The 27,599-nt window shown below is 38.6% G+C and overlaps 1 protein-coding gene across 1 annotated transcript in view; it reads left to right on the plus strand.

Annotated features, from left to right (window-relative positions):
- Positions 1-25,032, plus strand: part of TSPAN16 (tetraspanin 16) — a 53,008-nt gene extending 27,976 nt beyond the window's left edge. The window contains exons 4-9 of the mRNA XM_074202167.1: positions 8,062-8,268; positions 8,745-8,819; positions 18,087-18,194; positions 19,170-19,307; positions 19,893-19,976; positions 24,439-25,032. Coding sequence (XP_074058268.1) covers positions 8,062-8,268; positions 8,745-8,819; positions 18,087-18,194; positions 19,170-19,307; positions 19,893-19,976; positions 24,439-24,501 — 675 coding nt within the window. The 3' untranslated portion in view covers positions 24,502-25,032. The remainder of the gene's footprint in view (positions 1-8,061; positions 8,269-8,744; positions 8,820-18,086; positions 18,195-19,169; positions 19,308-19,892; positions 19,977-24,438) is intronic.
- Positions 25,033-27,599: the final 2,567 nt, after the last annotated feature.

Below are 27,599 nucleotides of genomic sequence, written 5' to 3' on the forward strand. Positions count from 1 at the left end.
CAGTCTTTTAAGATGCTAAATATTGTGCTATCCTGATTGTGGTCCCACAATACTTGTTTCTTTCTGGCTGCTTGGAATATTTTCTCCTTGACCTAGATGCTCTGGAATTTGGCTATAATATTCCTGAGAGTTTTCATTTTGGAATCTCTTGTAGGAGGTGCTCACTGAATTCTTTCATTTTCTATTTTATCTTCTGCTTCTAGAATATCAGGGAAGTTTTCCTTGATAATTTCTTGAAAGATGATCTTTAGGCTCTTTTTTTAAAATCATGGTTTTCAAGTAGCCCAATAATTCTCAAGTTATTTTTCTTGAATTTATTTTCCAGGTCAGTCTTTTCAAGTGAGATATTTCACATTGTCTTCTATTTTTTCATTCTTCTGTTTTTTTAATTATTATTTCTTGATTTCTAATGAAGTCATTAGCCTCTATTTGCTCAACTCTAATTTTTTTTTTTTTTTGGCTTTTTGCAAGGCGAATGGAGTTAAGTGGCTTGCCCAAGGCCAAACAGCTAGGTAATTATTGTCTGAGACTGGATTTGAACCCAGGTATTCCTGACTCCAGGGCTGGTGCTTTATCCATTGTGCCACTTAGCCGCCTCTCATCTCTAATTTTTACAGAATTATTATGTTCAATGAGCTTTTTTACCTCCTTTTCGATTTGGCCAATTTTACTTTTCAAAGCATTCTTCTCCTCATTGACTTTATGTACCTCTTTTATCATTTGGCCTAGACTGTTTTTAAGGTGTTGTTTTCTTCAGTATTTTTTGTGGGAGCCTCCTTTACTTACCAAGCTGTTGACTCTTTTTTCATGATTTTCTTGCAACTTTTCTTCTATCTCTTTCACTTGATTTTCAAAATACTTTTTGAGCTCTTTCATGACACCAATTCATATTTTTCTTGGAGATTTTAGATATAGGAGCTTTAATTTTGCTATCTTCTTCTGAGTGTGTATTTTGATTTTCCTTGTCACCATAGTAATTTTCAATAGTCAAATTTTTTTTCCCATTGTTTACTCATTTTTCAGCCTATTTCTTGACTTTTAATTCTTTGTTAAAGTGAGGTTTTGCTTCTAGGATGGTAGGCACACTGTCCCAAACTTCAGGGTTTTTGTTCAGCTGTTTCAGGGAAAATTCTAGGTAGTAAGATCTAAGGAGAAGTATTTATTGCTTTCCTGGTTTATGCCCGGATCTATGAGCAACCACAAACCCTCCTTTCAATCCCAGAATTGTGAGGAGGGGTCCTGCTCCACTGTGGTCATGAACTCTGGTGTGCTAGTGCTCCTCTTCACCTTGGGACTGCCACCTGGGACTGTGACCTGGATCTGAGTGTGGGCAAAGCAATAGAGTCCTTCCTCAGTGCAAGCAAAGACACCCTTCTGACCAGTTGTTCTGATCAGTTTTTCTATCCCCCTACTAAGAGCTTCAGAATTAATTGCTGTACTACTGATTCACTGACTCCCAAGTCCTGATTCTGGTTTTATGAGGCTGGGTCTACCCTGGGGTAGCCTGTATTGAACTGCTCTACTTTGCTGCTCTGCTCTACTCTCACATTGGTGCAGCAGACCTTTCCTGCTGACCTTCTAAGTTGTTTTTGACTGAAAAATTATTTCTTTTTTTTGTTTTTGTGTTTTTTGCAAGGCAGCAAAGTTAAGTGACTTGCCCAAGGTCACACAGTTAGGTAATTATTAAGTGTCTAAGGCTGTATTCGAACTCTGGTCCTCTTGACTCCAGGGTTAGTGTTCCATCCACTGTGCCACCTGGATGCCCCTTGAAAAATCATTTTACTCTGTCCTTTTGTAGGTTTTGCCCCTCTAGGAATTGATTTATAACAAAGGTTTTTAGAGGAATTTTGGGGAGAGTTCAGGTGATTTGCTGCCTTTTCTCTGCCATCTTGACTCCACCTCCAGAATTACTACCTTTTTTGATAATTATTTTCATTTACATTATTGTAGTCCATGTGTATATTGTTCTTCTACTCCAGCTTACGTTATTTGGCATATATTGGGGCAGCTAGGTGGAGTAGTGGATAAAGCACCGGCCCTGGAGTCAGGAGTACCTGGGTTCAAATCCGGTCTCAGACTCTTAATAATTACCTAGCTGTGTGGCCTTGGGCAAGCCACTTAACCCCGTTTGCTTTGCAAAAACCTAAAAAAAAATTCATATATTGTTCAATAACTTTCAGTCATGTCCAATTCTTCGTGACCCCATCTGGGGATTATTTTTTGGCAGATATTGGAATAGTTTGTCATTTCCTTATCCAACTCATTTTGCAGATGAGGAAGCTGAGGTGAGCAGAGTTAAATGATTTGCCCTGGGTCACATAACTAGTAAATCTCTGAGGTCAGATTTGAACCTAGGAAGCTGAATCTTCCTGACTCCAGGTGTGGCATTCTATCTGCTGTGCCACCTAATTGTCCATATGATTCTTCAGGGGGTGGTACAGTGGATAGGACACTGGTCCTGGAGTCAGGAAAATTTGAATTTGAATCCAGCCTCAGACACTTGACACTTACTAGCTGTGTTACCTCAAATGCAAGGCCATCTCTGATCATCCTGATTCATTTCTTCCAGATGGTTCTGTTCATGTGCTTGTCTTGGCATCATCTCTCTGATATCATGGTCTTCTTTGAGAATGAAGGACAAACATCATCAAGTCTTCTCAAGTCTCTTGAATTCCTCGTTGTCTTCATTTCTTACTGTATGAGTCCCTTTTCATGTAACATTGTATATTACACTTAATTGTGTTTCTGTATAAAGTTCTGTCTCCTCTCCTCCACTGAACTATAAGCCTTATGAGGGCTGGCATCATGTCCAATATATAAATTTTACATCTTTCCCAGAACCCAGACCAGGCTCCATACTTAGTACTTGTGGTTGGAAATAAGGGACTGACTTTAACAAATGGGTATTTTTCTCAAATGGATTTGGCCATCTCTTGATTCTTGGAAAAGCTTCTCTCTTAATAAAGAAAATAGATTTTCACAGGGCCTTCAGTGTCCAGGGCACAACTGTCAATGCCTGTTCCTTGTGGACACAGCAGGGCACTGTATATATACATATATATATATAAACCCCTCCCCATTCACCCACACTTGCCCTGAATGAAGCCCACTGACAGCTAGAGAAATAGAGAGGGAGGGCACATTTGCAACAGCAGCTGGCACCACAGCAGGAGAACCCTATCTCTGCCTTAGCTTCCTCAGGCTTGGCCTAAAGATTCCTAAAGACTCTGAAGCTGGTTCTGGGAAAAGGAAGGCAGAGAGGAAAGGCAAAGGGTTAAGCCTGAGGCGTCAGAGGAGAAAGCTCACAGCTTTTCTAACCATTCTCCTCCCATAGAAGTTCACTGGACAAAACCCAAAGGCAATTCCTGCAGGCCCAGAAACCACGTTTATCAGGCATCCTGTGAAATAGCAAGATGAGACACTCTTCAAACCAAAACTCGTAATGGGTGGCAGGGTGGTCCACCCAGAGACTAAAGCAGAGAAAGAAAGAAGCAGACAATAAGTCTAGACCCAAGAGGAAACAAGGTCCTTACATCCCTACTGAGCTCCAGGATCCTTACCTCCAGGTAAGTCAGCAGGGTATACCTGTACCTCCCTAACCTCATGGGCTGCCAGGAGGAGGATCCTTCAGTGGCAATTTAGAATCTGAAATCCAGTCATCTTTGAGAAACTCAAGTGGTGTCCCCAGTAATGGGGAGGTAAGAAGAAAGCTCAGAGGGTTTTTAGCTTATCAAACTAGAACTCTATCAGAGTTGCAGGGGTAGTGATAATTTTGCTTCTTGACTTTTATGTTATTTTATTTTTTCCAATTTCATGCAAAGGCAGTTTTCAACATTCGTCTTTTTGTAAGCTTTTGAGTTCCACATTTTTCTATCAACCTCCCTTCCCTCTCCCCAACCCATGGAAGATATAGGTTGTTCTTGTACCATCATGTTTAAGATATTTCTATATTTCATGGAATATTTAAAAATGGATTTTTATTTTCATCTTTTGTTTATACATCAAATAGATTTTCCCTTGAATCCTTCTTCCTTCTTCTCTCCCACTTTGGTACAAGCCAACTCTTATAACAGAGAATTTTTTCCTAGGATATATATATATATCCTAGTGTTTATCATCATCATTCATCATCATTATCATTTGATTTTCCCTTTGAGGAACTTCTGCCAAAATACATTGTGCCTTCTCTGTATCTTGGGAGTTTTACAGAGCTACTTTTGAGGTTAAATTGACTTGCCAGCACTCAGAGGCAGGACTTTTGGGTATTTTGAAAATATTAATACTCTATATAAAAGTGAGCTGTTATTTATTGTTCCTGTCTTGTTCTTTGGGCATTTAAGTGATTCGTGTCTGTGTCCTTCCTCATCCCCACATATCTTTTTCCCTTATACTTTAACTCCTTTATCACTGGCCTTTGCACTGCTACAGTTTCTCCTGGGTCGCATTCTTGTGACACTTTAAAGGTAACAGAGTATTTTATCCCCCAGCCCCAGGGCCTTGCCTTGCCTAAAGGTGACACTTATGATGCTTTTTCACTGGGTAGTAGTAGGATTTGAAAAATTTATAAATGTAAGTAGAGGGGTGGCTATAGTGCACTAGTACAGGAGGACCTGAGTTCAAATCTGGTCTCAGACACTTAATAATTACCTGGCTGTGTGGCCTTGGGCAAGTCACTTAACCCCAATGCCTTCCAAAAAACCTTTAAATTAGTAGAAAGTAGAAATAAATAGAAAAGAAAGACCAGTAGAAAAAGGTATAAATAAATAAATAAATGAATGAATGAATAATAAATAAATAAATAGATAGATAGATAAATCTCTCACTATCACTAACATCTGGATCTTTGCAATAGACCAGGAATAAGTCTATCTGGGATTTAGTCCCATCTTAACCATTAGCTTGCTGTGTGATCTTAGACAAGTCACTCTCTGGGCCTCTATTTCAATGAATGTTAAATTTGGAAGGGATTTTGGAGATTATATAATCTCCAAATGCATTTCTAGGAGGGGAAATACTGAGTTAATGGGGTGTTTGAGACTTAGGGGATAATTTTCATTTGGATGGAGAATTGCACAATCAGGGCAATGCTAAATTCAAAGGAATCAATCACTAAGGTTGAAAATCTGTGGGATCCCACTATGCATAGAGGACACTATTAGACATAAATAGGTATATGTGTTTGTGTGTGTGTATGTGTAAAGTTATTCTATACATCTGTTTATGAATTCTTTTTCTGGATGCAGATAACATCTTTCTTCGTATGTCTTTTATTGTTAATTTGCGCATTTATAATAGTCACAATAACTTATTCATTCAAAGTTGTTTTTAAAAAAGTGTTGTTACTATATACAATGTTCTCTTGGTTCTGCTCCTTTCATTTTTCATTATTTTATGAAAGTAGTTCCATGTTTTTGTAAAATCAAGTTCAGCATTTTCAGCCCAGTAGTACTCCATCACAATCACATAGCACACCTTGTCTAATTATTCCCCAATGGATGAGCATCCCTGCAATTTCCAGTTCTTTGCCACCAAAAAGAGAGTTTTTTTCTTCACTCTCCAAGGGCACCTGAGACCTCAAACCTTCTTCTTTATGGGATGAGGCAGGAGGCAAGGCATCTCAAAAGCACTTTGCTCCCAATCCATTTTATAGGTGGAAAAACTGGTCAGGGGTTGGGGAGGGAGGGGACAGGTAGAAAGAGAATCAAGCAAAGAGAGACTGTTTAGGGACACTGGAGGTGGCCTATTCCTTCTTCCTTTCAAGGAACTGTGTCAGGAGAAATCTCTGCCTGTGTTATGAAAACAATGAGTGGCTATTCTTCAGTCCCTGGGCACCCACCCTGCTCTGACCAGTCTGAGGAAAACCATGGAATTCCTCTAAGCAATGATGTCAAGCCACACTTGTGGGTCAGCTCAGCTTGAAGGCAAAGCAGAGGGTTTGCCTCCTGGGGATGCCTGTCATTCCTCCTTATCTGACCAAGTCTCATTCCACATTTGCGTAGGTGGGGATTGTGTCATACTCCAAATCTTAAGATTTAGAACTAGAAGGTATCTGATTTAGAAATAATCTAGTAAAGTCTGCCCACCTGTTTTACAATTGAGGAAACTGAGACCCAGAGAAATACATTTCCCAAGGCCACAGAGATCATAAATGTAGCAGTAGAAAGATTTTAATTCAGATTATCTGACACAAAATTCAGGGCTCTTTAGTCCCATGATTAATAAGGGAATAGATTTAAAACTGGAAATGATCTTAAAGGATGTCTGGCTCAGCCTCTTCAGTTTCGTAAACAACTAATTTACTAGTTACTAATTTAGTAACATTTGAACCCTGGTTCTCTAACACCAAATTCAACATTTTTAGGACACCATCCTGCCCCTCTGAGAAGGAGCCTTGAAATACCACTTTAATGTGAGGGAGAGCAGGGCACAGTAGAAGGGACACTGGTCTTGCTGTCATCAGACTTGAATTCTAGTCCTGACTCTGACACTTAGTAGCTGTGTGACCCTGTGTTAATCACTCGACCCCACTGTGCCCCAGTTTTTCCATCAGGAAAACAGGAATGATAATACTTGTATTAGGTACTTCATATGATTGCAGAGAAGAATACACTTAGTAAACTGGAAAATGTTTAAGAAATTGGTGGTGTTATTATTTATTTTTGTTTTCTGTTTTGTTTGTTCTTAACCTCAAGATTGGTAAAAAGAACTTTTGACTCTATTGTATTTGGGTAATTCATCCGAGGAAGGCGAACTGAAGGGCTTCCCACATTATTTACAAGGGTCAAGCCACCAGCTGAAGGAAGCCTTTTCCCAATCCCCTTAGAGTAGAGTTGGAGCATCCCCAGGAAAGGAGGCCAGGTCTAGGAGTCCAGAGTCACACAAGCTTCTGGCCATCTTTGAAGCTAAGGTATGGTCTCTTATAGATATGTGGTCTGGGGCAGCTAAATGGTCCAGTAAATCAGGAGTGGGAGTTCGAATCCAGCCTCTGACACTTACTAGACATATGAGCTTGGGCAAGTCACTTAACCCTAATTGCCCCACACCCAGGACCATCTCCAGTCATCCTGGTTCATATCTGGCCATTGGACCCAGATGGCTCTGGAGAAGAAAGTGAGGCTGGTGCCCCCTCACTCAAGTCCAATTCATGAGCTTGTATTTATTATTATTATTATTATTGTTGTTGTTGTTATTATTTATAGTCAGGGACCAAGTAGCACTACAAGTCGCTATCCCATCTGGCCTGCCTTCCTCCAGACCATTGGAGGAAATTTGCTAAAGCGTTGACTTTCTCCTACTACCCAGGCAACTGTCTTGCAGATTCCTGGAAAACCAGTGGCTGCTCTTTGGAGACACTGAATTAGCATCACCATTGCCTAGGCTTCAAACAGAGGAAGATGGCTCTTTTTTCTCTCCTAAAAATTCTGATGTTTCTTTTCAACAGCATCATATTTGTGAGTATGAGACTAAGAAGGGTTTTTCCCTATGTCTTCCTTCCCTCCTACTCAGCCCAGACATATTCCAGGAAAGGGAAATTTCTGAGAAGTCCCCAATATCAAATGTTTCCCTCTATAACCAAAATTCTGCCTGAGTGAGTTACAGAGATTCTTTCTGGCTCAGATGGGAGGGACCACTCATGCTAGGCTAGGGTTATTGGGCATTCAGTTCATACCCTCTTGATGTTTTTTCTATCATGTGTTTCCATTCTGCCCTCTTTTCTGAAAGTTCCCATCATGAGTCTTCTTTGGGAATACATTTACTGGGCAATACAGAGTTATTCAATATGCTTGAGGGGAATGGCTGAAAGATGGGTCAGGGGAGTGAGCCTAGTTTACTCTGGTCAGCCTATTGAGGACTGCCAACACTCTGGGAATGCCTGAACAGTAAGTCACCATCTCTGTTCCAAATGCCAAGGCAGCAAGGAAAATTTCCCTAGTCCAGAACTTTAAGGAGGAAGAGCTGGACACAGACAGGAAGTTTTCTGATGAAGTTATTTCTTTCTCCAGTATTAAAACACTAATGAAAGCAATGCTCCCATTCTTTCTCCCTCTTTCTCTTCCCTAGTTTGGGGGATTGGGACTACTGGGGCTTGGCTTATGTTTGAAAATAGATGGAAGCGCCTTTACTGACTTTCTGGGGTCTTCAGTCTCACCATTCACTCAGCTAGTGGTTATCCGGTATCTCTGCATCGTCATCGGCAGCATTCTCTCGCTCCTAGGACTCCTGGGCTGCTGGGGAGCCATAAGGGAAAACAAGAGCCTATTGTTGCTGGTAAGTAGAAGAAGGAAGCTGGGCCTGAGAATTTTGTTGGTTTGAACCTGTTTCATGTTTTTTGGCAAGTTCAGGGTTCCATTCCCAAGTAGCTTTGGGTGGAGGAAGACTGTTATTAAACCCAACCTCTGTGGGTACCAACTAGCTACTTTTCTCATCAATAGGTAGTGAAGGTCTCTAAAGTGGGGTTGAACTACATTGACTCATCCTCACTCTAGAGACCTTTGTTGAATTCAAGGCTCCTTTTAAAGTTTAGGTTCACTAGCATGCTTACTATTTGTTCGATTTCAATAGTCTCCAGAACTAGATAGGAAAATTATTACTCAAAAGACCAACTGAGACATTGAGAAATTGGCCAATGGGAGAATTTTTCTTATTTATTTAGAAACATTGCTACCAATGAGTAGGATGCTAATATAGGGATCCTAGAAGTCAGTGAGTGACCAATAGCAGTGACCAGATCTCTTTTGTTCTAGTTTTTCATCATAATATTGATCATCTTCCTGGTCAAGTTGGCGAGTGCTTTGATCATCCTAGTCTTCTCCTCAATTGTAAGTATTCAAAGTTTGGTTTTGACTTATGATCTGAGCAAGAACCCTGTACCCGCTATCTCTTTATTTTTTAAAAACTTCATTGAAGTCTTTTGGTTTTTATATCAACTTCATTTCTGAAAAAAAAAAACCTTCACCCTCCCAGTAAACTAAGTCTTATAACAAAAAAAAAGGAAGTGGGGAAAGAATAATTCAGCAAAACCAACAGTATATGCAATGTTCCACATTCACAGTGCCTCATTTCTGGAAAAAAAAGAGAGAAGATAGTGCATTTGTATTTTTGTATCTATTTTTCAAACTAATATACCTTAAAAGTTCTTATGGAAGGCTAGTTATTTTGGAGAGATGGGAGTCTGGGAAGTGAGGAGACCTACCATGGGGGAATGTTCTATGGGAATAACTAAAAAAGGATATAATAAATGGTATCAGTATTTCAGCAAAGGTATTTGTAGTGCCAGGAAGTTGCTTTGAATAGGAATGGAAGCAGATAGCAGTCATTTAAAGTATTCTTTATTCTTTTACATGACTATTCTCCAATGTATTTATCTCTTAAACCTTTAAAAATGAAAATGAATTACTATTCTAAGCTAGTCCTCTGAGTTTATAAATTTTCCTATTCATGTTATTGTAATTACTCATTGTCACTGTCTTTTAGTCTTTTCTATTTATATTACTGTAGGCTTTGTATAATTGTTTCTCCATATCTGCTTACTTCACTCTGCATTTGCTCATATAAGTCTTTCTATTTTCTCTGAATTCCTCATAACCATTGTTTCATGTGGTATAAGCTTCATAAATTGCAATTTGTTCAGTCTTGTTCAGTACTACCAGAAAATGATACCCTACATTGTTTCTAGTGTTTTGCTATCACAAAAAGTTGTCATTAAAATGATGAGAAAGCTTGGTTTGGGGAGAACATGGTGGAGACTTCTGGATAAAATGACTTTCTGAACAGATCATTCTGTTCTCACATACTTACTGCAACAAAAACTTGAACTTTGTATACTAGACTGAAAAATGTAACATGATAAAAAAAAACTATAGTTAATAACAGCTATCACTCTGAATTGCTTAAAAGTCAGCCAGAAACCCCTGAGCAGCAGAAAGGCCTGCAAATGCAGCGCAAACACAGGCAGACAAGCCCACATCCTCCCTGTGCAAACAGAAACATACCAGAGACATGTTTAGCCTGTGAGATTCTGGGTCTAGAGGAAACAACAATGGAGGGCCCCCCCAAAAAGCCCCAGGGTGGCTGAAAAGGTCAGAGTGGGGACTTTAGAAGCCCCAAGAGTGGCTAAAAACTAGAGCAGCAGCCGTCCTTGGACCTGAATAGCCCAGGAGCCCAGAGACTTCTAGCATCCTGTCTTTCATGAAGATCCAGCACTCTGAACCTCCAAGATCAGCAAGGGCCGAGACCTGACAAGAAAGCATACTTCAATGAAGAATCTAAAAGGACTTCATGTGAGACAAGCAGGGTCAACTACTTCAAATAAAATTCTTGCAGGGGACTAACCCTAGCACAATTTAAGAACTTAAGATAGAGGCATGAGTAAATCAAAGAAAATATTGACCAGATCAAAAAAATATATTGTTGATCTAGCAATCCATCAAAATAAGGAGAACTTTTGTAATAATTTTAAAGGGGAAAAATGATTCTCTACAAAGGCTACATGAGTACATAAAAGAAATGAAGTAAGAGATTGAAAAATGAAATAAAAATTGTAGGGAAAAGAATTGGAAAGAGGAGAAATATCTTAGAAGAGAAAGTTAGTAAACCTTACTAAAGAAATGTACTTCTTGAAAACTGTAACAGACTAAACAGAAATCAAAAGCTCAATGAGACAGCAAGAAATATTAATCAAAAGACTGAATAAAGAAAAAAATTTAAAACCTAGAATTTAGGAATCAATGGACTCCTTGAAAACCAGGATTTTAAAAAAATCTGGAAACCAGATTTTTTTTAGTTTTATTTTTTTTTTGGCAAGGCAATGGGGTTAAATGACTTGCCCAAAGTCACACAGCTAGGTAATTATTAAGTGTCTGAGGTCAGATTTGAATTCAGGTCCTCCTGACTCCAGGGCCAATGCTCTATCCACTGTACCACCTAGTTACCCTGGAAACCAAATTTTAAGAATAAACAAAAACTGGTTGATTATGGCAAAGTGACACAGAATAAATACATTAATATTTCTTGAAAATAAAACAAAAGGAAGAGTTCCAAGAATGTTATATCATAGTCAAAATTCAAAGCTCCAAAGTTGGGAACAGCTAGGTGGCGTAGTGAATGGAACACTGGCCCTGGAGTCAGGAGGACCTGAGTTCAAATCCGACCTCAGACACTTAATAATTACCTAGTTGTGTGACTTAACCTCATTGCCTTGCAAAAACCTAAAAGAAAAAAGCTCCAAAGTCAAAATAAAAATATTGCAAGCATCTAGAAAGAAGCAACTCAAATATTAAGCAACCAGAGAGTATTACACAAGACTTGGCAGCTTCTGCTCAAAATCAGCAGAGATCTTGGTGTATAATATTTCAAAAGCAAAAGATATACTTAAAATTGGGGTGACTAGGTGGTGTAGTGGATGAAGCACTGGCCTTGGAGTCAGGAGTACCTGGGTTCAAATCCGGTCTCAGACACTTAATAATTACCTAGCTGTGTGGCCATGGGCAAGCCATTTGACCCCATTTGTCTTGCAAAAACCTAAAAAAAAAAGATATACTTAAAATCAAGAATAACTTATCATACCAAACTGAATATAATTCTACAGAAGGGAAAATGAATCTTTAATGGAATAGAGAACTTTGAAGCATTTCTCATGAAATGAGCAAAACTGAGTAAGACTTGAAATCCTAACAAGAATTGAAATCTAGAAAAGTAAATTTACTCTAACAATGATGATGTAATACTAACATCTTACCAATCATTTTTTTTGGCAAGGTTTTGAGTTTTACAGTTTTCTTCCTCCCTTCCCTCCCCCTCCCCCTCCCCTGATAGAAAGCAATCAGATATAGGCTCTACATTTATAATATAATGCTAACATCGTAATAGGGGAAGGTGAAAAAGTTTCCTTTCAGAACCTTAATGTCTTCAAAGGATATTGAAGGAGCATAAAGGAGTTAAATGAGAAAAATAGAAGTCCTGGGAATGGATTAGTTCTATTTGAGGATTTTAAGAGGGGGAAAGAGGAAGAAAGGTAAATGGAATACATTAATGTAGAAGAAAAATGGGATATGACTTTCTATTTCTTATAGTTGGAATACTTGAGGAAGGGGTAGAAGAAGTGGAGGAAAAGGGAAGGGAAGACAATAACCATTTAAAATTTACCATGGGCAAAGGACTATGCTAAGCACTTTGCAAATTTTATCTCTTTTGGATATCAAATTAACTTAACTCTTATCTGAAATAGACAAAGCATGGTAAATACACACAAATATCAATAGTTTGGTGTAGAAATATATCAAACTCAAGAGATAAACAAACAGGGATGGTATGATAAGAGGGTTAAGAGATAATATGGAGGATAATTCTGAGGAGTGAATACTGAGGAGAGAATAGCTACAAGTAAAATAAATTACCTGATTCTGAAGGGGGAATTAAAAGGGGAAAAAAGAGAAAAGAATAGAATGTAAGGTGTGCCCGGGAATGACTGAATAAATTGTGATAAATGAACTTAATGGAATGTTACCACATAAGAAATTACAAAAGATTATTTCAGGGAGTCCTAGATGGTATTAAATGATGCAGCATGAAGTGAGGGAACCAGGAGAACAATTTATACAAGGACAAAGAAAAACAACCTTAAAAGCTTTAAGAAATCTGATCAATGTAATGATCAACTCTGCTTCCAGAGGATCTATAATGAGACATGTTATCTACCTCTTGAGAGAGAGGTGATAGACTCCAGATGTACACAGGCTAATAGGTGAATCTTATTTATTTTTCTTTACAATATTTTTTGTTTTATTTTTATTCTTTTCTTATTGATATTTTATTTTTTCTAATTACATGTTCTGTAAGTCTTCAACATTCATCCACATGCATATTTATAAGTTACATACTTTTCTTCTACCCTCTTTACCCACTCCCCTCCTCTCAGTAGCAAGCAGTCTAGTGAACATACAATATTAAGTGTTAAGCTGCATTGACTTTAGAACTCTGATCGACATAACGATCAATCACAAATTCCAGAGGACTCATGATGCAACATGCTATTCATCTCCTGACAGAGAGAACATGGACTCAGAGTACAGATTGAGACATCCTTTTTTTTCATGGCTAATAGGGAAATTAGTTTTGCTTAGTTCTATGCTTTATTAACAGGAATTTTATTTTCTTTCTTTCTCAATAAGGGTAGCCAAGAGAAAAAGAAGTCAAATTTTCACTAATTGAAAAAATATTCGCAAATTTTAAAATGAAAAATTACAATATTAAATCTTAGTGTTTATCTACTCTTTGTTCATTTCAAGGTTTTTTTTCCCCTTTCTCTTGATCTTTAATGGAAGAAGAGATGGGCTTAACAATAGGAACATCACCAAAAAAGGAAAAGTCATTGAAATATTTTTTAAATGCCTGGAAAAGAATAGAAGGAAATTCAGAAGAAAGTACAGAAAGCAGGACAATTTTGAAAGTAAACTATGAAATTATAATAATTTTTTTTTAGCAAATGGCATGAAATTTAGGTTCATGTTTTCCTATTCAGTCCTCATTTTGTGTTCTGCCTGAGTATATGGAAATGCCTTTTTTAGTATTTAAGTTCAGAATTAAAAATAAAATTAAAAAAAGAATATTGTAATGGTAGGACATTTGTGGAGAAGGAGAAGCTGCTGGAAAGAGAGTAGGGAACTCTTATGGGGAAGAATGATGCCTGGAAGGCTAGAACTTGTGTAGAACTTTGCCTGAGGTCTCCTTGGCCTGTGTTATCATTGTGAGGGAGAGTGAGAATTGCATTCTACTTCAGTCTGAACTGTGTCTTCCCAGATCTGGCACCTCCATTTGGCATGTACCAGTTTGGGAAATTAAGCTGTGAAATCAAGTCCATTATAATAGTATCTGCTTTGATTATCCTGAATCATCTGGGTTCTATTTCCTGTCTCTTAAACAAGGGGTTCAGGGATCACGAGGCATTCCTAAAATGGTGAAGGGTCTGGATACCATGTCATATAATGGTCAAGTGAAGGAGCTAGGGACATGCCCCAAGATTGTGGAATACCCATGGGAATCTATGTTTGACCCTGTACCGTTTAATGTCTTTAATGTCAATGACAGGGATTAAAATCATAGGTAACATGGTCATCACATTTGGAGATGACATAAAGCAAAAGAGATAATTAGTACAGTGGATGGAAAAATTGGAAGCTGAAAACATTTTTACAAACTGGAACACTGGGACAAGTCTTATAAGATGAAATTCAAGTATAAAATCCTATAAACATGCTTTGTAAGTATCTGGGGGGCTAGGTACAGTTATAAAGCAGTGTATCTTTAAAATATCTGAGAGTTAGTCAACTAGAAGCTCAAGATGAGCAAATGCTGTGACATGGAAGTCAAAAGAACAAATAATTTTAGGCTGCAAGGAGAGGTGTATACCTGTTAGGAAAAAGGGAGGCAACAGTCCTGCCTACTCAAATCTGGGTTGGAGCATTCATTTCTGGGTAAGTGTAAGTGTAAGAGGTACATTGATAAGCTATAGGATATTCAGAAGGTGACAACCAGGATGGTGAAGAGCCTTCCATCATGCCTTAATAAGGAAATGAACTAATATTTGGTCAGGAGAAGAGACACAAGAGTTGTTTTTAAGTTCTTAAAGGTTTGTCTTTTTGAAGATAGATTGGACTTGTTCTGTATGGCACCAGAAGAAAGAAATAGAAGTAAAAAATTACCAAGAGGCAAATTTAAGCTTGATGTATCAGAAAATTTCTTAACAGAGTTGTCCAAAAGTGGAATGATCTGCCTCAGTTGACAGAAGATTCCCCCTCCTTGGAGGTCTGTGAACAGTCTGGATGACCACATGTTGGAAAATATGTTATAATAGAATATATTGGTAATGGAAGTTTCCAAATATGGCATGGACAAAGATAGCCCCATAGATTTGGAGATACATGAATTCTGTCTTCAAAAATTGAAATTGGTGATATTCTAGTTCACAATTAGGATCAATAAGAAGGCAGATTTCAGCTCCATAGAAGGAAGAGCTTTCTAATACAGAGATGTCCAATAACCATCAAACACCTCCCTCTTTGGAGGGATTCAAGCACCATGTCAAGATACCTCAGCCTCCAATGCAGATGGATTTAAGAGAATAGGCAAGGATTCAGAATATTACTGTCTCTAACTTTGTTACAAAATCATAATCATTCAAACTGATCGGTGTTTTTTTGGTACCCAAAATCTTTGGCAGCTAGCAACACTGTCCAATGCATAGAATACACAATGCATAGAATACACACATATATGAGATCTTTTAGTGACAACAACCTTAAAAAGGTCAAAGTCTCCCACTGCATCCAGGGCCATCTCCAATCATCCTGATTCAAATCTGGTCACTAGATTCAGATGACTTTGGAGGAAAAAGTGAGGTATCCCAACTTAATCCAATTCACTTGCATGTTATGACATCTCCTTCCTGATGTCATGGTCCTCTAAGAATGAAGGAAAAACAATATCAGAAAACTAGACCAAATACACACAGAGAAAGCTATCAAAAAGTACCCTCAGAGCCAGGAAGAAAATTTCCCTGTCACAAAAAGGGTTCATTTTCAACTTGATTAGACACTCTCTTATCCACATAAAGAGCTTTATATTATAAAGAACTATTTAGTGGAAATTAGCTCAGAGGTCCAGGCTCTTCCTACTTTTTATACACTGCTTATAAGCAACCTCCAAATAGAAGATTCAGGACAATTGCCTTGTAAGGACAATTGATGGCAACTGCTGCTTTCCTATTTCCATAGTTCAACTCCCCTGCCTTGATGGCCAAGAAGATATAGATAGGGCAGGGGTCTGGGAACTTAAAAAAAATATTTTGATGACTGTGTTTCAATATAACTGACTTTCTTTCTAATGTTATGCGTTTTATTTTATGCATTGAAAAACAGTTTTCTAAGAAAGGGGTCTGTAGGTAACCACAAAAATGGTTAAAAACCCTGACCTGAGGCGATTGCTGCATTGGGTGGGAGACTGAATTAGGTGTTACCTCTTATGAAACCAAAGGTTCCATGGGGTTTTTCTGACAAAAAGAGAATGAGCATTAAACTCTATAATGTGACTAAATTCTAGGGCATTCCGCCTCCCTGAGGTTTCTCTTTAATGTTTCAAATCAGCCATTGTGCAATATGAAGGTGGATTAGATGATCTTTCATGTTACTTCTTTCTCTGAGGTTGTATGAAATTCTTGTCTCCCTGGCCAAATGAGAGCTCAGTGAGGGCTTCTGAATCTTTCACCACATCTAGTTAGGTGGTATAGTGGTCAGAATACTAGACCTGGAGCCTGGTAGACCTCAGATTCACAGCTGCCTCAGACACTTAAGTAGCTGTGTGACCTGGGCAAGTCACTTAACCCTGTGCGCCTCAGCTTCCTCATCTGTAAAATGAGCTGGAGAAGAAAATGGCAAACCACTCTAGTATTGCTACCTAGAAGAACCCCAAATGTGGTCCTGGAGACTAAAAAAACACCTACACAACAGCAAAAATGTGCCAGAGGGATACAAAAAAAAGGCAAAAGACAGTACATGTTCTCAAAAATCTTACAGTCTAATAGAGATAGCTTGAAAACAAATATACACAAAGCAAGCTATATAAAAGAAATAACAAAAATGGAAAATAATTAACAGAGAAGAGGCATTAGAATTAAGAAGAGTTGGGGAAGGCTTCTTGTAGAAGGTGAAATTTTAATTGGGACTTAAAGGAAGCTGATGTTTGTCCTTCATTCTCAAAGAAGACCAAGATATCAGGAAGGTGATGCCATGACAAGCATATGACTTCGATTTGATTGAGGGTGTGTTGTGCTAAGTCACCAGCCTCACTTTCTCCTCCAGAGTCATCTGAATCCAGATATGAATCAGTACAACTGGATATGGCCCTGGATGTGAAACAATCAGGGTTAAGTGACTTGCCCAAGATCATACTGCTATCATATGTCAGGTGTCTGTGACAAGATTCAAACTCCTGTCCTTCTGACCTAAGGTCAGTGCTCTACCTGCTGTATCATCTAGCTTCCCTAAAGGAAATTAGAGAAATTAGGAGGTAGAGGTAAAGAGGGAGAGCATTATAGGCATGGGGACAGCCAGACAGTGCCCAGAGTTGAAAGGAGAAGTATTTTGTTTGTAAAAGTCTTTGGGCCAGTGTCACTGTACAAGGAGGTAAGGTATAAGAAGACTGGAAAGGCAAAAAGAGGTAAAGTTATGAAGGGTTTTTAACTGCCAAGCAGCATTTTGTATTTGCTCCTGGAGACAAGGAACAAGTCACCAGAATTTATTGAGTAGGGGGTAACATGACCAGACCTGTGTTTTAGGAGAATCACTTTAGTGGATGAAAAGAGATGGAATGGAGCTGGAAGAGTCTTGAGGCAGGCAGACACATTGCTAGGTTATTTAATAAAATGGGCAGGGGAAAAGGAAAGTCTGCAATAGAGAGTTGGCAATATCAGTGATAAGAGGGATGCTTTTGAAAGATGTTGCAAGGGTGAAATCATAATGGTACCAGGGTTAATGTAAGGATAAAAATGTGATAGTCTTTGTAAAACGCTTTGCAAACTTTAAAGCTCTAGATAGATGTTAGTTATCATTAACCAATGCAGGGCTGATCACAGAATAGGCATTTAACATAAACATCATTGAAATAAATTATCATTTATGGTTACTTACCTATTTCTCAATCCCTAATCTGATCTTTTACATAAAGTTTTTATGAGTTCCTAGGTGTTAGTGATCTTCCTCCCCTTATGCTACTCTGTATATATTTTTTATTTTCTTATTTGTTTAAATCTTGGTTCTTACCAGTAAAATGTAAGCTCATTGAGAGCTTAGGAATATTTTGTATTTTTTTTTTGTGACCCCAGAGCTTAGCATAGCAAACTCTTATTAAATATGTGGAACTGAATTGTGAACTGCATTACTGAACTCTGACTTGCATAGGATGCACTATTATTTCAGTTCAGTTCATTTATTAAGTGCCTATTATTTGCAAGCACTGTGCTGTGTATTGGTTGAGATAATTTAGTTTGTAGTCAACACATACAATCATAGAACATTATGTAACCTTCATCCCAGGCAAACCTGCTCTTCATACACATTGATTCTTGGGCAGTCAACACACTACAACAATCCTATGACAAGGATGAAGAAATCACAAAAATGTGGAATACCACCATGAAGGAGGTAAGCTATGCCATCCCAAGAGATTCTCTCTGACTGACTTATAATGGTTATTTGATACTTATGGAAGGAACCCTACAGGTCAAATGAAAACAAGAATCCTCTTTTCAATAACCAGATTATCTGATATCATGATAAAAGGCCCTTAGGCAGTAAATAGTTCTGATGCTGAGAGATAGGACTCCCAAGCCTAAGGCTTAATGTTGACATTATACAGTTATTCACTTCAGGGACTGTGTTCTTGTCAGGAATGGAGAGACGGTGGAAGTAGGACACTAGTCTTGGAATCAGGATATTTGGGTTTAATCTTTGCCTTTCCCTTTATCCTCTGTGTGACCTCGGCCAAATAATTTCACCAGAGTTTCCTGATTGGCAAAACAAGGTTGAACTCAATGACTCTTCCAACCTCCTCCGATTTTATGATGCTCTATCATATGATGGTAACTCCATTCACCTTCTCTTGGTAATGTAGTTTACCTAATCTAGAAAATGGGGATAATCATTCTGACACTGGCTACCTCACAGGGTTATAATAAGGGATAAATAATAGAACAGATAGTCAATAGGGAATTCTTGGGAAAAATTTAAACCATATACAAAGGTAAGGATTATTGGGCAGCTAGGTGGCACAATGAAGAGAGAACTGCATCTGGAGTCAGGAAGAACTGAGTTCAAATGCAGCCCCTGACACTTTCAAGTTGTTTGACGCTGAGCAAGTTCACTTAACTGCTCTCTGTCTCAGTTTCTTCTACTGTAAAATGGGAGAAATCAACCTCCCAGGGTTGCTAGGAGGACCAAATTAGATAATATTTATAAAGTAGGCACTGAATATATGCCTGTTTCCTTCTCTTTTACTAGTATTAATAATATGGGTAATAGTAAGATGGGTATTTTACACATAAATATTGTTCCAGGTGAACAAATCTGAGCTCTACTTGAAAAGTTCAGGACCCGTAAATTAGTTTTCTTTCTTTTTAGCTGCAGTGTTGTGGATTCAACAACTATACTGATTTCAATGGTTCTAAATACCAGAATCAAAGTGGTGGCTACTATCCTGTATTTTGCTGCAAAGAAAATTTACCTTGTCGGGAGTCTGGCATTGCTCATGACAAGAAGGTAAAGTATAGAGACTTAATAATAAGTTTCTAATAAAACATTTTTTTTAAAAGAAGACAAAATGATAACTCTCCTAGTCCACCCAGGCTGTACTTAATTTTCTGATCTGGACTCTGCTGTCTATCATCACAGCCATGAACTGACTCAAGGCTTCCTGGTTTGAGAAGAAGGATGTGTACAGGGTATCTGAAGCAGAGGCAGGGTCAAAATTAGGTTCATAAAAAAGTGATTCAGGTCTGGCAACAGGCAAAGGTTGACCATGGAATGGCCTGAGCTAGCCCCTTGGATTTATTTGAGCAAGAAGGCATTAATCGCTTTCAATGTGTGGCCTTCAAACATTATATTCCACATCAAAATGTAAGAAATTATCTTATATTCCAGAAGATCTGAATCTTGCCCACATGAAAGTAATCTTCATATTAACCTCAATTTTTAGTTAGAGCTCTGTTTTCATCAGACAATTTAGATTTTAAAACATATTTAAAGTATTGTTATAGCTTTTACCTCTTAGAATACAAAATCAAATGACTAATGATTTGCTTAGGGTCGGGGAAAGTTATTGATCTGTTCTTTTTTTCATCCTAGGGATGCTTATATAAACTGAAGGAGTCTCTGGAAAAGAATGGAAAAATGATTGGAGGTGTTGGGTTAGGAATTTTAGTCTTTGAGGTATGTGTTTTCCTCTCACATTTGGCAACGTTTTGTCTGTGTGCTTAAGGAAATTTTGGAGTTATGTTTAATTTGGAGATCTTAGGAATTATTTCCATTTATTTTCTGTCTTGTAGTTTAGTATTTTTTTCAGCAAGATTAAAAGAGTAGGAGTTGGGGAACAAATTAAGGCTTCAGATCAGAACAAGCAATGTCTCTGAGATGGAGAAATAAGTCAAATTAAATGGGATGTTACTAAAAATCAAAATGGGCCCTGTGGAAGACAATTATTTTGCATTCTTCAGTTATCTTTCAGCTGTCTCCAGCTCTTGTGAGACCCCCATTTGGGTTTCCTGGCAAAAGACTGGCTTGCCATCTCCAGCTCATTTTACAGATGAGGAAACTGAGGCAAATAGAGTTAAGTGACTTATTTAGGATGATAGTTAGAATGTGTCCAAGGGCAGATTTGAATTCAGATCTTGGGCACTTTGTCCACTGTTCTACCTAGCTGCCCCATTATTTAGAAGAGTCTATTGAGTGGGGCAGCTAGGTGGCACAGTGTATAGAACACTGACCCTGGAATCAGGAAGACCTGAGTTCAAATCCTGGTGTCAGAAATTTAATACTTACTCAGCTGTGTGACCTTAGGCAAGTCACTTAATCCCACTGTCTTGCAAGAACAAAAACAAACAAAAAAAGAAGAGTCTATTGCCTTTCCCAAATCCTGCCTAAACTAAAGGAGCAACTTGATATACAGTTACATACTTTCAAAATAGAAAGCAGCAACATAGAATGACGAAAAGTTGGATTTGAACTCATCTATTTCCTACCTCTATAATCTTAGGCTCTGTCCTGGGCCTTACCTGAGTTGGTCTAGATTCTCTCTGAAGTCCCTTACATTTCTACATTTATGATCCCGTGATCTGTAATGTCAACAGCAGAGTCCACAACTCTTCCCAGAAGTTGCACTAAATAGTTCCTGCCCTTGGGAAGTTCACATTTTAGTGAGAAACTGTCAATATGTATACAGAAAGATAAATGATATATATGTTCACTCATATGTATGTATGTGCACGTATATCTATATTATGGTATAATATGTATATATTTACATGTACACATATGAGAGAGAGAGAGAGAGAGAGAGAGAGAGAGATGGATAAATAGATATTTTGGCAGGAATTCAGAACAGACCCTATGTGGTCTTAAATGGCACTTTAGCTGGCTTTTGATGGAAGCTAGGGATTTTGGGAAGTGAAGAGGTAGGAAGAGTATCCTAGACATAGGAGTCAGCCAATGAAAGGAAGGGGAGAGATGTGGGAGATTGAAATATCCTATAGGAGAAGCAGCAATAAAACCAGTTTAGATCAGGACATAGAACATGTGAAGAAATGCTCAATACAACAGACCTAGAAAAGCTAGCTGGTGTCCATTGTTGTTTTCTCCCACTTTTAATGACAGTCAAACTTGTTTCTTATCTTACAGATAAGAGGGAATTGTTGGGACTTTTTGAAAGGGAGGAGAAAATTTCAAACTGGGCAAACCAGTACTTCAAGAGTATTAACTTGTCACCTCTATGGCAAATGGATTAGAAAGGGAGAAAGTGTAGGTGGGATGATCAGTTACTAGTGGAACTGGTACAGAGAGAACGTGAAGAGGCTTTGAGCTATTATGGTGGCTCTGTGAATGGAGAGAAGGGGACACATGTGAGAGGTGTTGTGGAGGTGGAATCCATAGGAAGAAGGAGAAAGGAGAGAGGAGGCTAGGGCAACATGGAGTTTCTTTTGTTTTTTAAGAGAGAGTTTTTATTTTTTTTATATGAATAGTATTTTTTTCCAGTTACATAAAAAAGATTTCAACATTCATTTTTTTTTAATCCAGAGGAAAAAACTATGGATCCTATGTTCACTTTTTGAAATTTTCTTTTATGTTTTTTCTTTTTTCCTCATGATTTTTCTCCCTTAGTTCTAAATTCTCTTTCACAACATGACTAATATGAAAATATGTTAAACATGATTGTGCAGGTACAATTTACTGCCACGGGGAAGGGAGAGGGAAGAGAGGGTGGTAGAAAAATGTAGAACTCAAAAGCTAGCAAAAGGATGAATATAGGAAACTACCTTTGCATGTAATTGGAAAAAATAAATAAAATTTTAAAAATTAATTAAATTAAAAAGAAGAAATCTGAAAAAATTCATCTTTATAAGAGTTTGACTTCCAAATTCTTCTCCTTCCTTTCCTCCTTCCCCCCCTCCAAGAAGGCAAGCAATCTGATGTGGGTTCTCCATATGTAATTTACAGCATTGAGTTTCTGATCCTACTTGACTGCCAGGTCTACTGTGAACACAATAGGTTCCTATGGGATAAAATTCTGGGACTAGAGTTCAAATTCAGCTTCAAACACTTCTTAGCTGTGGGACCCTTAGGCAAGTCACTTAATCCTATTTGCCTCAGTAAAATGAACTGGTGAAGGAAAAAAAAAAACATTTTCACCACCTTTTACCAAGAAAACTCCAAATAGGGTATGACTGAAATGACTCAACAACAAAAATGGGATATCTAGTTAGAAACTTCTAATAGACAGTGATAGGAGACTAGAACTCTTAAAAAAATTTTTTTTTGCAAGGAAATGGGATTAAGTGACTTGCCCAAGGTCACACAGATGGCTAATTATTAAGTCTGAGACGAAATTTGAACTCAGGTCCTCCTGACTCCAGGGTCAGTGCTCTATCTACTGTACCACCTAAATGACCCTAAAACTAGAACTCTTAAAATAGAGTACACATGGGTGTATATAGGTGGGAATTTTTGGGTAATGAGCCCATTATGGGAACTGATGAGATTAGAGTTGGAGGATCTAGAGATAGAGAGAGACAAGAAGATAGGCCAGAATAAAGACTTGGGGATACACCCAGAGTTAGGGAACCAGATGGTAATCCTACAAAAGAGATTCAGATGCGGGCGGCTAGGTGGCGTAGTGGATAAAGCACAGGCCTTGGAGTCAGGAGTACCTTGGGTTCAAATCTGGTCTCAGACACTTAATAATTACCTAGCTGTGTGGCCTTGGGCAAGCCACTTAACCCCATTTGCCTTGCAAAAACCAAAAAAAAAAAGAGAGAGAGAGAGAGATTCAGATGGAGTAGACTAGTAGGGGAAGAACCAATAGGGAGCAAAGCCATGGAAATCCATGATAGAGAAGGTAGTCAACGTTGTCTAATTTTGCAGAGAGATCAAGGATCTCTACAAAACCGAGAAAACAACATTAGATCTGGCAACTAATAAATTTTTAGTAACTTTGGAGCTGAATATTGAGGTTGGAGACCAGATTTCAGAAGAGAATGAGAGAAGAGGAAGTAGATGAACTGGCTGTATTTTTAAGGAGTTTGCTTGGGAAGGGACAGGGAAAGAATTGAGGATGATAGAGGCAATAAGAGGATCTAGTGAGTTTTTTAAGGATGAAAGAGACTCAGCTGTGTTTGTAGGCAGCAGGGAAGGAACTAAGAGAGCAAAGAGTATTAGAGAAAGAATGGGGATGATAGTGGCAGAAATCTGCTGAAGAAGACAGGCAGGGATGGCCTTGGCAAGGAGAAGGGCTACTATTCTTCATCAGACCGTGGCCTCAAAGAGGAGCTTGTGAGGGAACAGTTACTAGATACAGGATGTATTTGTAAAGGGGATAGACTAGAAGCAGGAAGGCCAGTTAGGAAAGTACTATAATATTGTAAGTGAGAAATAATTAAGGTATCTGATGAAGGTATCTACAGGATTGGAGACTGGAGAAAAAGGGATGGATATGAAAAATATTGTGGTGTTAACAGAGAGGGAATTGGGGAAGTATGGATTTGGGAGCCAAGGGCGAGAAGGGAGGATCAGGGATGATTGCAAATCTGGATTACTGAGAAGATGTGGTATGCTGATCAGAAAGAGAACTGTCTGAAGGAAGGGTAGGATTAACATAGCAGGTTTCATTTTAGCCATGTTGGGGGAAATCAAGGAGATCTAACCAGCAAATACATGATGAGTTCAAGAGAGAGACTGCAGCTGGATATAGAGATGCCTAAGGATGATTCATGGGAGCTAATAAGTAGTTCAAGAAAAGCTGTGATGGAAGACTTACTAGTGCAAAATCTGGAGGAACTAATGAACTAAGGGAGGAAAAATAGATAAATCTAGCAGAGGAGTCTACCAAGGAGCAGACAGGTAGAAAATGAACAAGGATAAGGGAGAGGTGCCAGAGAAGCCAAGGAGAAGAAAGGAGAGATCAATAGTATCAAAAATAGTATAAAGGCTATTGGACTCAGGAGTTGAGAACTCATTATTCATCTTGGAGAAATTTCAGCAGTCTTGTGAGGTCTGAACCCAGAAAATTCACTGTGTGGAATGTAGTTCCAAAGAATATACCAATATAATTTTAGGATAATTTTCAAGAGCAAATCAAACCCAACATTGAAGATGATATTGTTTTGTTCTTTTCCCTCTTCAGCTAGCAGCCATGGTGGTCTCCATGATCCTGTTTTTCAAAATTGATGACATTTTATACGACTGAAATCTCTGCTGGTACTGCCTCCCTCCCGGCTGTGAGAACAGCACAAGCCTAAGCAATGATGTTTACTGCATGAAAAATGCTACTTTGTATTAATAAATAATGCTAAGTATTCAACTAGGAGAAAGCTAAAGAATGCGTACCATGCATTTCTTTTCACCAGATAATGGATGTTGCTGGGGTCTGGTGTCCATTCTCTACAACTGGAAAATTGTAAGTTTACTTTTACTAAAAGTTATTAACATCACTTAAACATCATTTCACACACACATACACACAAAACATTTTAATGGAACTATCTCAAACATTCCCTTGGACCAGAACATGTTTTTGTGTGCCTTTTCTTCGGACTTCTAGAAAGTTTAAAGTTTTGTAAAGGAATGCTAGTGGCTATTGGCTAGTGTCTCCTGGCTATAATGAATGACTTTGATTTCTACACACTGTGTTGGTCTCTTTTTACAAAAGTTTTGCTCTTTGGGTTTGACAGTAAAGTATTTGGAGTGGAGTGAAAGACAATAATCATAGTCACTGATGTTTTGGAGCACTTCTAATACATTCTCATTTGATTCTCAAATGAAACCTGCAAAGTTATAATAGTTATTATTTACATAGTCCCTTAAAGATTGCAAAGCATCTTTACAGACACAATTTCATGTGATTCTCACAACTCTATGAAGTGGACGTTATTCTGTAGACATGCACCTGAGGTCTCAGAGTAGTTGATAGGAATTCGTCCATGGGTCACACAGCTAACCCATTTCAGGCAGGATTCAACTCATATTCTTTCTTAAACTTAAAAAAAAAAAGACTTGGTAAGGAAAGTTTTTCTTTATCCTAATGGGTCCATACCTTTGGGGACCAAAAGGTAGGATTTTTGAGGAGACAATGTTACAGAGGAGTTAAGGATACAAGCTAGAAACATTGCCTTCCTTGTAGGTAAAACAGTATGGGAGAAGGCTTCCTTGACTTTAAGATCATCTTCAGCATTTCCCTACATTTTGAATATTCCATTGGTGGTCAGCCCAACCTCCCCAATCTCATTCTTACCTCAGTCAAGATAAGGAAAGTTAATTACATGAAGTGAGCATGTATATCTCTTCAAGAGTTCATATTCTCCTAATTGTTCATATATAACATATATCAGATTGCTAGCAGTCTTGGGGGAAAGGGGGAGGAAAGAAGGGAAGGAGAAAAATTTGAAACTCAAAATCTTACCAAAATGAATGTTGAAAACTATCTTTACATGTAATTGCAAAAATAAAATACTATTAAATGCAAAAAAAAGAGTGCAAATGGCCTTCATGCCTGGCATGAGCCTGGGCAAGGAGAGTAGGCCCTAGTGTGCCAGGGGCAGTGGGTTGGAGCCTCTAATGACTGTTTCTCACCTCCCTGGCTACCTGTAGTTTTTCTGGAAGCCACTGGGTGGCACTTGAGGGTGGACCTGGGCTCTGCAGGTGGGTGCTGCTGCTATGACTCAGTCCTTTGGCACTTCAGATGTGAATCTCCAAGCCTTGAGCTCAGAGCTCACGCTGATGCCCAGGTGAAATGAGAGAGCGATTCTGCCTTGCCATAGGCTCACCTTGTCCTTCTTTGAGAGGAGGGAAAATGCAGAAAGATGACCCCCAGCAAATGGGGGTGGAGGGGAAAGCAGTGGGTCAAGAGCCCAGGGTGATCCCACCCACCGTACCCCACTCCACTCAGGGCTTGCCCACCAACCCCACACAATTCTCCTTTGCAACCAGAATCCATATACCAAAGGTACAGTATCTCACAGGCATGTCCCACCCCCAGTTCCACCACATTCTGCTCCCTGCTCCCCCCAATGTGTCCCACACTCTCCACCAGCTCCAAATCTGTGATCATATAATACTCTCAGTCATCCATTTTGATTTTTTTTAGTTTTCCAATAATTATGGTTACTCTCTCCAAGGATGCAGGTTGACATACCTATACTGTGTGATTCACATTGATTTCTTTTAGAACTGTGATGATGCCGATGGAGTAAGTTTAAGTATATCAGTTTTCACGAGGTTTGAATTCACATGACCCACCCAGTTTTCTGGATCATACATTTAGTTTTTCAATGGAAATCTTTCCACCAATTCTCCTTTATCAGTTATAGACTCCCTGCTGGGGATAGAAAGAAAGGTATGACTATCCCTGCCCTCAAAGAGCTTACAGTCCAAGGGGGAAGACAATTCATAAGAAGTTGAAAGGGGTATGGTGATGGTGGAGGGGAGTTCCTTGGGAGGAGGGACAAGGTTTTAGCCTTTTTTTGTATCCCCCAGACCTTAGCATGTAATAACCTTAATAAATAGTGACTGATTGCTCAAGTCCACTATGTATCTTTAGGTTGATTTTCAATTTCAGTTAATCAGACTCTTTACCTAAAGGTGATCATGGAAAGCTGGGACAACATCAAATGAAAGAGCGCAACATCTCCTTAGGCAAATGCCCTGCAAGAGAACTTTTTGACTGCCCAAGCCTAATTTGTACAAAACTGAATTTATTCTCTTGCTCAGTAATTAAGTTGCTTCTTCAAACTTCAATTCCACAAGAATTTACTTAGTTCAGGGCATTCTTTGAGGTTCTGGGATACAAAGACAGTCCCTGCCTTCAAGGAGCTTCCAATCACTGGATTTTGAAACCTCAGGATCATCTTTGACTCTTTACTTTCCCTCACCTCACTATCCAATCTGTTGCTAAACCTTCTACCTCCATACCATCTCTGAACAGTCTCATGACCTCAGTCTCTTAATGCCTTTCAGGTAGAACTCAAAGTCTCCCCTGGATTGGAGTAAGTGAGATTCTAGAGGTACCTATTCACTCCCAATAGCTACATTTAGACAAACACTTATTTCAAGCCTCACCTCAAATATCATCTTCTCTAAGAGGTTTTCCCAGTTTCTTATACATGCCCCCCCATCCAACTCCAAGTCAAGGTCCTTCCCTTTGGTATTACCTTCTATCTATCTACTCTACACATCTTGTATGCAGAATAACTATGTACATATTGGGTTCTTTTGATGATAACTGTTTTATGAAATGTTATGTTAGATCAATGAATTGAGCATGCAATTAAAAAAAAACTAGAAAAGAAC

The sequence above is a fragment of the Macrotis lagotis genome, chromosome X (assembly GCF_037893015.1).
Source record: "Macrotis lagotis isolate mMagLag1 chromosome X, bilby.v1.9.chrom.fasta, whole genome shotgun sequence".
Classification (NCBI taxonomy): domain Eukaryota; kingdom Metazoa; phylum Chordata; class Mammalia; order Peramelemorphia; family Peramelidae; genus Macrotis; species Macrotis lagotis.